General features: G+C 39.7%; 1 protein-coding gene across 1 annotated transcript; it reads left to right on the top strand.

The window, feature by feature from the left end:
• On the top strand, positions 2,422-11,772 carry LOC109840999. The gene is made up of 4 exons (XM_020409840.1): positions 2,422-2,806; positions 4,998-5,173; positions 7,237-7,460; positions 10,784-11,772. Exons 1-4 carry the CDS (start codon positions 2,485-2,487, stop codon positions 11,580-11,582), a joined length of 1,521 nt encoding a protein of 506 aa, XP_020265429.1. The 5' UTR covers positions 2,422-2,484; the 3' UTR covers positions 11,583-11,772.

Here is a 12,565-nt window from a genome sequence, read left to right as displayed (position 1 = left end):
CTACATGGAAGTTCAATATACATGTTCAACTTGATTTTCACCTAAATTAAAACACGTAAAAAGTAGTTGTAATAAAAAAATATCTAAAACGTGAGCATAAGTAACTTTTGATGTCAAGAACAAGTCAATGCATACCTATTCAAATGAAGTGATTTTGTTTTATACTAAATATTTTGCTTGCATTTTTTAGTACAAATTCATTGTCAAAATCTAGTGTGCCAATAATGCAAATTTATACCCATACGCATGCCTGAGTTCTATTAATACAAGATGACATCTTTAAATCAACACATGAGTTTCCTTAATATTATATACATCATTTACAGGTTTCAAAATCTAGTATCAAAAATTTTTAAGTAATCTATGTAAATTGTGAACTCAAAAGTCAAACCAAATACAAAGGCTTATAATCAGTCTAATATGTAAATTGTGAACTCAAAAGTCAAACCAAATACAAAGGCTTATAATCAGTCTAAACCCAACTGAACCCAAATCAATTTCACAAATTGTCGGCATATCACTAACAATGAACCGAATAATTTGTCGGTGAATAACATCATCCTGTTTAACAGTTTGTAACAAAGAAAACTCAGAAAACAGCATCCTCAGAAAACAAAGCATCGCCATGAAATTCCCAACAGTAATTAGCCAAATCAAAAGCAACAAACCCAGCAACCCAGACCAACAGCAACAAAATCACAGACCTCCAGCAACAAAATCACAAGCAACCAAGTTTAAAGCACAAGCCATCATTAACAAGTCAACAAGCAAACCCAAACAATTCCAACAACAAAGTTCAGACCTCCATGGATACAAAATTTGTCGGCACCCAACTGAACCCGAATTAATTTCACAAAAACCCCCAAATCAAGTATTTCAAAACCCTAATTTTGAAGGCAAAGGGAGGAGATATACCTGCGTGGTCGGAGAGAGGATCAGTTGGAACCCTAGATCAGCAAGTGAGGTAGCCTTAGAAACCCCAAACCAATTTCAGCAAGTGAGGTAGGCTCAGCAAGTGAGAATAGCCAAAACAGCAGCAAGCCAATAAACTGAGGACCAGGTGGAGTCCGGTGAGGATGACGACGAATAGGAGTGTCGTGGAGGCGGAAAAGAGGGAACGAGGCTTAGGGTTTTCGCGCGGAAAAGAGGGAACGGGGCCTAAGGTTTTCACGCGGAGAATGAAACGGCAGGGGTGATGGTATCGGTCAGTTTTAGGGATCACGGGAGTGGAGCTGCTGAGGTGGGCTGGGTTTTGTCAGATATCCACCGAAATCCCAGCTCAAAGCTAGGATTTACAAAATGCTAAAAGTTGTCAGATATATCCCCTTTTAGAATTTCATATCCTATAATTATTTTTGAAACAAACACTATTTTTGGAATCCCATAACTCAAGAAAACCCATTTTCACGTACTAGAATTTATAATCACAAAAAAAAAGCTTGAAACAAACACCCCCTAAACGTGTGAAAGTATTGTAGCGTGACAAGTACAATACTTTCGAGCGAAAGCAACCAAATACTGTGCCGGACAACTACAATATTTTCAAGAAAAAAAACAACCAAACGGTCCCGTAGAGTCAAAAGAAAAAAGTGCTCTCATCCCACCCGAAAATCCTGAGTATATGCGGGCCCCACTCACTGCCAACAGCAGCTCGTGACCCCTTTCCCGTACCCCCACCCCCCCCCCCCCCTCAAAAAAAGCTGTTATTCCCCCTCAGGCAAACCTCGCAAGCGTCCAGCCGCACGTGTGGCCGCCCGCTAACGTCTAGTCTAAGAAATTTTAACACCCATTTAGCGAGCCAAAAACACAAATCAAAATAAACCACCCCAAATAGTGGCTCGGAACCCTAATTCCCTTAAACCTCCGTCAATGGGCTGCGCCCAATCTCGAATCGAGAACGAGGAATCGGTCTCGAGGTGCAAGGATCGGAAGCAGTTCATGCGCGATGCCGTCACCGCCCGCAACGCCTTCGCTGCTGCTCACTCCTCCTACACAATGGCGCTCAAGAACTCCGGCGCCGCCCTCAGCGACTTCGGCCATGGAGAATCCCACCATCCGAGCAGCTCAATCGTCCGTTAACGCCGGTTCGCCTCGTCCGTCGCGGCCTCGGTTTCTGCAGTCCAGAAGCCCCGATCAGAATCTCTCCCGCCCGCCGCCTCCGCCGGCTGCTCGCGATTCTCGCCGATCGCCGCTGACAGAGAGCAGGCGAGCAATACCGGAATCCCGAAGCAGAGTTTCAGCATTCGAAAGGTTCTTAGATGCTACTATACAGTGAGAATTGAGGAGGAGCGCTGAGAACTGAGGAGAGAGGAGCAGAGGAATGACAGAAAAGCCCCTGAAAGTCGACGCCGATCCGCCGCCTCCTACCGCCGTCCCGATCAAAAAAGGATGGGACTTGGGATAGTTCTTGCGAATATAGGCTGGCAAGGGGGTTCTTTGCAGGGTGAGGAGATTGAGGAGCCGGTGACGCCGGAGAAGGGGGTGATGGATCCGCCGCTGCCGCCTCCACCACCGCCGGAGACGCCTCCGATGATGACGCCGCCAGAAGGGCTGCCGCCGAGGCCCGAGAAGAAGACGGTGGTGAATGTGCACCATCAGCATGCGGCGTCTGAGGGTGCCGTGGAGATGAAGAAGGGGAAGATGGTTGATAGGACGGGGGTGATGGAGAAGATGAGCGTGAGCTTGTTGCAGGTGCTGATGGATTTGGATGATCATTTCTTGAAGGCGTCGGAGGGTGCACATGAAGTTTCGAAGATGTTGGAGGCAAATAGGATGCATTATCACTCAAACTTTGCGGATAATAGAGGTACATTTTGCAACGGTGGTTCTTCTTCATTTTGTCTGAATGTGGGAGATTGGTCGTTTATTTGGAAAGCTATGTCAAGAATTATTCCATTAGTAGCAGATAAAATGTATTCAAAGCTACTTACAACATGTCATGTTGAGTAAGATCTTAATTCCGAAGATGGATACTCAAAAGTTTTGCTCACAATAAAGAAAACATATTACGGTTATAGAATTTTCAAACATGGAACTAAATCTTAAAACCCCAAAACTTCATCTTATCATTACCTATTATATAATGAAAACACTATTATGCATAAGACACTTTATTTTTATATTTCCCAACACTCCCTTTCAACTGAAGCATATACATCGTACATACCCTGTTGGTCACATGTAAAAGGAACTTGTGATCTTCCAAGTGTTTCTTCAAAAGATCTGTCTGCTGATTAATGAATGTTATATGTTTCATTTCAACGACCTTTCTGGTTATCCTTTCTCGAACCAAAGGACAGTACATTTGAATGTGGATGTTTAATTCATGGAATACAGGATTACTAGAACTGTGAATCACTGCCTGATTATCACAGAATAATCGCATATTTGGTCTAATATTGATGATAAATTCAATCAAAGGGTCCTAATCAAATTAGCTTGCAGGTAGTATCAACCATAAGTCGTTACTCCGACTCATCTCTAGATAGCACAACTCATTTTGTTCTTACTTTTTAAGAAATAATTTTCCTCTCCAATAAATATACAATATAATGCGAAAGATTTTCTATCAGTTAGACAACTTGCGGGTGCTACATTGAGAAACAAACTATGCAGCTATCAGCTATGACCACGAACAAAATGTATGAGTCCATTGCATGGAGAACTTTTCAAATAAATCAAGAAGGAACTGAAAAGATAAATCAAAATATAATGAACTCTTTTTTTGAGTATAAAGTTATTTTCTAATACTAATATTAGTACCAGAGATTCTAACATTTCTTGTGACTTATCTTCTTTGTCTCAGGCATATGTTCTTTTTACTAATTATCACAAAATCAATTAGTTAACAAGTATCATTAGAGATTTGTACTTCAATATTTGGGTACCTATCCTGTTCTTTGGGATATAATCAAGAATTATTGGACGACACGAGGAATATTTGATTCCCAACCAAGGGATGAGAAATTTCATAAGTCTGGAATGAATGAATGGAAAAAATTGGTTAATAAGTCATTATCAATCTAATTTATCTAAGACTAAGTGCTCCCACTTAGTGCCAAAAAAATGGCGAAATAGAGTAAATCAATGTTCTAGGTTTCATTTCTCAAGCCGACACTTTGAATAAGAACGAAAAATGACTATGTTGAATTCATTCTTAACTTTATGTTATTTAGATTACATTTCTCTTCTACTTTGACTTCAAACGTCTTTGATATTGATATGTTCCATCAATTGAAATTTATTTACCTATCCTAGTAGGGAATTTCCGTAAAGTAGAGTTGAACTTTATTTCGGATCTGAGCTTATGTTGTTCAAATTCATTTATGGTTCAAGCTTGTGTTCTGCCCTAATGTGATGGTTATTTGTGGACAATATAATATATCCTAGTCCTAACAAAGTAGGATGATCTTGATTTTAAGATCAGTAGTACAATTTGTATTTCAGGCGTGATGAAATATATATTCTCGATCAAATCCATGCTACTTTTTGTGTGGAATTAGCAAAGCATATTCTGATTTTAGCTGTTTTGTTGCCCCTTTCGTATGATGGTTTTGTGTAATTTTCCTTATTTTATTGTATTTAAATGTGTGGCTATGTACTTCTACACTAGCTTGTTAGGTGCACTGGGCTTAATTGTTATTTGATGGAAATTTCATTTCCCATAATGCTTTGTACCTCCATTATAGTCAGTTTCAAGTTAAGTTGCTAGACTCCTCATTGTATTTAAATGTGCACTTATGTGCTTCAACACTTGCTTGTTTAGCATACCGGGTTATATTTCTATCTACATGGAATTTCATTTCCAATCATGCTGTATACCTCCATTATAGTTTGTTTCAATTTTAGCTTGACGGTCATTAGAAGGTACAGGTTTAAGCTTTTCACAACCTACCTTGTTTTACATATTTGTTCCATTTGCTTGCAATTTCCTTCGTTCTTGAATTGTGTTATTTCAGTTAGATGCTGTAATTAAATTATACATATCTTGATTGCAGGGCATATTGATCATTCTGCCAGAGTCATGCGGGTCATAACATGGAATAGGTCATTCAAAGGAATGCTTAATACAATTGATGGGAGAGATGATTTTGATAACGATGAATGGGAAACACATGCAACTGTTTTAGATAAGATGCTGGCATGGGAAAAGAAACTATATGAAGAAGTGAAGGTAAGTTTCCTTAAACCAAAACTTAATCTTAATTATCATTTATAATATTCAGGTGTTAGCTATTCACATAAACTTTGAGTAAATTCTGTTTCTTCCGATATGTTAAGTATATTTTTCCTTAGCACCAAGGCCATTATTACTTTGACAGAAAAGTACTCCATTTGAGCATGATATTGTAACACTTGTAATGGTGCAAAAATAGTTAGTCGGTCTTTTGTTATAGTAGTTGGCATTAACATTTACTAGTTTACTAAATTTAGATTAATTTATATACTCGCAAGTTTATAATCATGGTATGATTAGGTGTGTTGGGCATCTTGACAAGAAGGCGGGCCCCCCCCCCCCATCTCCTTCCTTCAATTACTGACTGTGAGAAGCAACAATAATAGATTAATCAACAAACAACTAAAGAAGAAATCACAATAACACAAGCACTTTTTAATGAGAAAAAACTTGCCAGAAAAAACCTAGGCGAATGACAAGGCATGAGAGTGAGAGAGGAGCAGTGGTCAATTCTTTAGTGCCTACTGGTTAGAACTACTCTGCTGTTAAAAATAACCAGAGAGATGAAAAGTGCACTAAGCAAAGGTAACCAGAAATACAGAATATCTTATGTAACCATGGCTAATAAACTGCAATACGTACAACAAAGGATTGACCTCCAATTAACAATGTTCTCTCTCTCTCTCTCTCTCTCTCTCTCTCACTCAATAGTTGAAACAACCTATCTAACTATCAATAAAGAATAACCTTCAATGGGCAAATAAAGGTGACCATTTTGAAGAAAAGAGAGAGCCTTAGGTTTGCAGTGCCTTCTGGTTTTCAAGAAATATCCCCCTGGCTGCTATAATTTTAACCCTCCGAATCATTTCATTGGGGAAACCTTCAACAATTATAATCATCCAACATACTAAAAATATTCACCTTAGTCTCGAACTCCGAGGTCGCCCATACCAGAAATCATCGTATATATAGGTGGATCTGTCAATAATATGGTTGTTCTACCGATACATACATTCAGAATTCCATGGATAATAAGTGTTGAGGTGTTCTTGTTAGGATGAAAATCAATTATTTCTTATGGATTAGTACACAGGATTTAGGTCTGGTTTGTCATTCCATTCAAGCTTTTATGCTTCTTGTCATGAAGTATTGGTGTCTCAAGCATGGGAAGGTTGATTGCAAGACATTTCCAACAATTAGTCAATAATAACTCTTTCTCCTCCTCCAAGACACTCCTACCTGGCACATGTGCATCGTGCTAGCATGCAGACATCATGCTCAAATGTGTTAGCTATCACCTTCAGTGCCAATGACCACCAAAATTTATCGCATTTCCCTCCTTGCGACTACTTTTATGGAAAGAATAACTGATAATTCCAACAGAAAGCTACCTTTTATTCTGCAAAGTACTGAAGTAGAATTTATTGCCTGAGCCGATGAGAAAGTGTATCAACATATGTCCTCCTCGTAAGAAACTATTGCCGATATTGGAAGTAGTTTAGCTCTTCATAGATTCCATCCTTTAGGCACAAAACTTAGTAGTCTACCTTCGGTTATATCTTAACTTAATTTGGATAGGCTAACTATGTCATGGTTAAAATATTTTTAAATGAGAAGACGAGTCTCTCCTTTCATTCCCAATCATGATCCTTTACGTTCCCAAACACGAGGCATTAAGAAAAGAAGGAATTTGCCAGGTTATCCCTTTCACTGCGAGAAAGAGATGCCCAATGAATTGGACTAGAAACTATCCTTATTTCTTAGTGTTTTACATATTGTACCTACTATTTCATTTACACTGATTATTATGATCACAGATGACTATTCACTACGAGAAAAGCTTGTCTGATCGATTGCAAAGTTTTTTCTAGTGTATAGTGTTTATGCTAATTTTCATAAGCAATCTATTGTAGGTTTATTTTCCAGACATGAAACAATTGCCATTGTCATATCACTTTCAATTTTTGTTCGCATTTCAAGGTTTCTTATTGTGGCATGGTTATTTGCTTGTAGTAACTCTTAACAAGTGCTGATTCTAATGTTATTTTTGCTGATGGCAGGCAGGGGAACTAATGAAAATTGAATACCAGAGAAAGGTGGCTTTACTGAATAAGCAAAAGAGGCGTGGTGCCAATGCTGAATCAATTGAAAAAACTAAAGCAGCTGTTAGTCATCTGCATACAAGATACATAGTTGATATGCAGTCCATGGACTCAACAGTGCATGAAATCCAGCGTTTGCGGGATGATCAGCTGTACCCAAAATTAGTTGAGCTTGTTGATGGGTAAGTTGCTTGCAACTGTGTATGTATTATGCAGTTGCAAATTTAAAAATGCCTTTCATTTCACTAAATTATCCTTCTTGGTTTCTTTTTGAGGAAAATTTCTGATTACCTTCCTATATTATTACCTACAACCAATTGACCTCCCTATATTTATAAAGTGACACTAATTCTCCTATATCTTTAAGAATTAGACAGCTGGGTCCATTAATACCCCTTATACCCCCCGCCGGTTTTGCCGGCCAGGGGTATAAGGGGTTCTTAGTTAAAATGGTCACATGACCTAAAAATGTGAAATCATTTGACGAATTTACCCTAACACCAATCTTGTTTCTATGCCTATCTTTACCTTAAGCGAGAACCCTAACTATATGTCAATCTAGTAAAGAATTAAGGCATCATCACCATCAATTTGATATTGTGATAACTCTATACATAAAGGGAGACCATTTTATTTGAAGCTGAAATACAGAATTATCTTAAATTTTCCTTCTCTTTGTCCATGCTGTGTATACTTAATCCTGAATTTCTTTTCTTCCCAGACCCTATTTTATTCTATTTTTGTCTATGACATTCAACTATTATTTTTTTACTTCAAGAATTCCTCTGTGCAACAAATCTCCTAGATGTTCCCTGCTGCTTGTCCTCTGTTCCTATAAGTATAGAAGGATTTGAGTGAAATTGACAATATTATTGATTGCATTGAAGTGTTTAGATACAAGAGCAACGATAGATGTTCTAGGATCCTAAACAACGCGAGACTAAAGTAAAATAAAATAAGAGAGCCTAACTACTATATTTAACACCCCCTCTCAAATTGTATTTGGGTTCCAAAGACAGTTTGTCGAGATAGAGTGAGCGGTGCTGTCTAGTGAGGGCTTGGACAGAGATGGTGCGGGCTTAGCTATCCGGTGAGAGCTTGGACAGAGAGCTTGGTCGGGAGTGCTAGCCGGGAAAAGCTTGGCCAGAGGGAGCTTGGCCAAGGGTGCTGGCTGAGGAAAAGTGTGACCGAGTTGTTGGCCGGAGGAGAGCGTGGCCGGAAGAAGCTTTGGTGGGGCCGGGGGGTGCTTGGCCAGGAGGGGAACGAATATTATACTACAGCCAGTCCCAACTGTTTTTGGAATAGGTGGAGTAGGAGATGGCAGGCGGACCTATAGCGGGTGATGCATTAGAGGGATGAAGCACCCACAATAGTTCGGTGTAGAGTGATGGTGCGGACGGGGGTGTGGTAGGGGAGGTAGCAATTAGTCATGCACGAGACGTGTGTGTTAGATGTCCCCATGCTTGGTGGAAGTCGCACCACTTTTTGCTTATAGGTGGGGGTCTAGACTGCTTCTACATGACCGTGGGGGGTTGTGGTCGAGGTTGCTACGCTGGTTGAGGATAGAGACCGACCACGGTAAGATGATGCTCGTGATGCGGTGAGGATTGAGCCAGGGCTGGTGGCGAGGGTAATCAGCTGGAGGCATGTTTCCTTAGCTTGTAGTTCAGCAACAGCTGTCTCTAACATTGGTCGGGGAGAATGATGGATGAGTTGGCTGCGAGTGGACTCAAACTCTGATCGAATCTTCATCAAGAATTGATACAAGTGCTAGCGATCTCTACCGCTCAAGTAGATAGTCTTGGAAGATGGGTCTGGTAGAGTGGTTTTGGGGGTGGCGAGCCGCTTCCAGAGGTCAAAGATGTAGGTGTTGAACACGCGGATCGAGCGATCACCTTGAGTGGTGTGATGATTTCTTGATATAGCTGAAATTCTTGAGCGTCATTTGATTGCGTGTAGAAAAGTTTGAGATACCCCCATAGAGATGATGTTGTGTCGAATCGCTCAAGCTGAAGTCGAATGGCTAGGGAGACTGATTGAATAATTGTTGCAATGACACAATCCTCAGCGATAGTCTAGGTCATCAGGGCAGTCTCATAGGAGGCAAGGGCAGCAACGTCCTTGGAGGTGTCCGTTGTTATAGGTGGTAGGACAGGGGCTTTTGCAGAGCCATCGATGTGTCCCCAGAGTGGCCAAGCACCCACGGCCACGTCCCAACCCCAACCCCGCGCCCCCAAGCTTCTTCTTACCAGCACCTCCGGCCACTCTCTCCTCCGGCCAGAAACTTTGTCACGCTTTCTCTCAGCCAGCACCGCCAGCCAAGCACTCCCGGCCAAGTCCCTCTGGCCCACAAAAAAAATATCTTACAAATTTTCTTCTTGCATTCAATACAGAATGAGGCAGAATTAATCTTGATGGGTTGAGCAATGCAGTGGGGATCAATAAATGTGCCAAAAAAGTATGGGACTGTAGTTAATTTAGAAATCCCAAAATTTGATACTTGTTAATTTTGGACATGACCTTTAAAAGAACATGACTAGGAGAAAGAACAGGATTCATGTACCTTGTCGTTGTTTGTGGTCCCATTTAATGGGTTCTTTACTTTATTGGAGACCTAAGTTATCAGCTTACTACTAAACTTTTATGAATCTGTCACCATCTTATCACTGCCACTAGGTAAGTGGTATTTCATCGTCACTGGTTTACCAATATCTGGCCTTACCTCCCCATCCACCATTGGCTACGTTGGAATTTGACCAATTTTATGTTGTTTAGCATAATTATATATATGGCGTAATGCAGTACTAGATAACCTGGCACATTGTATAAAGTGGCGCCTGTTTTCATCAGCCTTACCCTGTTTGAACATCCTGACTGTAGAAGTTCGCTATTCTTCTCCCTAATGCAAAGAATACTGTTGGAAAAAGCGTTGTTGCAGGAAATCAGTCCTATTTAAAAAAGCACCTTCTGCATGGTCTAACCATTGTTTTCCCTGAGCTCTTGGAAAATTTTCCCTTACCATTTTCAAAGCCTCAGATACTGCCCTACATGGACACTTCTATTGACAGCGAAACTTTTCCTAGACTGATTCACGCGTCTTATTTTCTGATAGTCGATCACCTAATCTAGCACTCCCCATCTGGTTGTGAAATCAACTGTTTTTTTCTCAACTGTTTTTTCCTGGAGCCATTTTTATTTGCAAATACTTTTGTCCGATACATCTTATTTCTTCCAAGAAACATGCGAGAATTGAGCCCCAGAGTGAGCAAAGCATTACACTTTTTTTCTTCCTGTCCTCTGCAATTCTGTTTGGATGAATTTCACAAATCCCCTCGAACTCTTAAAATTATACTGAATCCCACCAAACTATTGAAAATTCCCATGTATGTAATTTACAGGGTAGTTTACATTGTTCCATCAAAAACCTTTAATTGTCCCACCAAACTATTGAAAATACATCGTTCCATCTTCTCTATTAAAAACTGTCATGCTGTCTCTTAATTAGGATGGCAAAAATGTGGGAAACAATGTATTCTCACCACGACAGCCAGCTAAAGATTGTCAACGGCATAAAAAACCTTGACATCTTAACCACCGTCAGGGAAACAACCGAACACCACCACGGCCGCACAGTCCAGCTCCACGATGTCATCCGAGAGTGGCAATCTCAATTTCAAAAGCTCATAAGCCACCAGAAAGAGTACATCCAAGCCCTCAACAGCTGGCTGAAGCTCAACCTCATCCCAACAGAAAGCAACTTAAAAGAGAAGGTCTCATCACCTCCAAGAGTCCACCATCCCCCTATCCAAGATCTCCTTGTATCTTGGCATGAGCACATGGAGAAACTTCCGGATGAGCTAGCCAAGAACGCGATTCAGAGCTTTGTGGCGGTTACGAACACTATAATGCTTCTACAACAGGAAGAATTGAAGCAAAAAGAGAAGTGTGAAGAGCTTAGGAAAGAGTACATGAAGAAATCTAGGGCTTTTGATGATTGGTATCATAAGCATTCACAGAAGAAGGCAGCAACGGGTGAGGATATCGAGGGGGAGAATCCCGAGGTTGCAAATCAGAAGGATTTGGTGGCAGAGAGGAAATTTGTGGTTGATTCTTTGAAGACTAGACTGGATGATGAGATTGAAGCTCATCAGAAGCTCTGTAGACAGGTTAGAGAGAAGTCTCTTGGGAGTCTGAAGTCGCATTTGCCCGAGCTTTTTAGGGCTATGTCAGACTTTGCGCTTGCTTCTTCTGAGATGTATAGGAGCTTGGGATCCGTTTCGGCGTCCCAGAATTCAGAGACTTGAGTAGATTGAGAAGAATGTATAGAAGATCTTAAATGTAACTTGAGCTTTTTTTTTCCCTAACCTATTTTCTTTATTTTGCTGTTGTATTGGTTTCTCTTGTGCTGGTGGTATTATTTGCCAGGAGAAGAGCCTGATGTTAAGGTTATTTTGTTTGCATTGCTCGCATGCTATAATGTTATGTTAATTTTCATATTGCGGATGCAGTCCTCTCATTGGTCCAAATTCAAACTAAAACGATTAGGTTGGCAACTATGTGATGCAGCGATTATTATCTGTAGTTTCATGTTAGTTTCTCGAAATCTATTTTTTGAAACTAGACCCCTTCAAATCTTTTTAAGTTATTTACATCTAAGTCATCGATATTTAGACCCTCAGTTCAAATCAACAAATCTAATTTGGGTTGGAAATACATGTCTAACCTCAGCTAGTTTGGGTTTATGTATAAAAAACCATATGAATATTTTAGATACTAGTCCCTCAATTCTTCAATAATTCCATAATACTTTTTTCAAAATCTTTGAAATTGCTCATAAGTCCCTCAAATCCTAAATGTTCTTTCAAAATTGTCTCTCAATGACCCAAATGCCTCTCAATTTATATTTTTATGGTTACTTGTTGTTTTAGAGACATACTTGCTTTATAATTAACTTTGACTATTTCACATAATTGAAGATGCTTATGTTTTTAATTTTTTTATTAGTATCAGAATCATCTTTATTTAAGTTTCATTCTCCATATCATCTGATTATTCTTGCAATTTAGAACTTTTTTTTATCTCAATTGCCTCAATTACACATTCTGTCAGGACTCATCTCTGTTTCTTAGTATTGATATGATGAGAATACATGAATTTTAAGGGAAAAATAACTTGACGGTATTTATGGTCATTGAGGTACAAATTTAGAAGACCCATTAAGGTTTAAGGGACTGATGAGCAATTTCAATGATTTTAGGAACTAAATATGAAACTACTGATGGTTTGA

This window comes from Asparagus officinalis, chromosome 5, assembly GCF_001876935.1.
Source record: "Asparagus officinalis chromosome 5, Aspof.V1, whole genome shotgun sequence".
Taxonomy (NCBI): Eukaryota; Viridiplantae; Streptophyta; class Magnoliopsida; order Asparagales; family Asparagaceae; genus Asparagus; species Asparagus officinalis.
The sequence above is the reverse complement of the archived record's forward strand: the minus strand, read 5'-3'. Positions and strand labels throughout refer to the sequence as shown.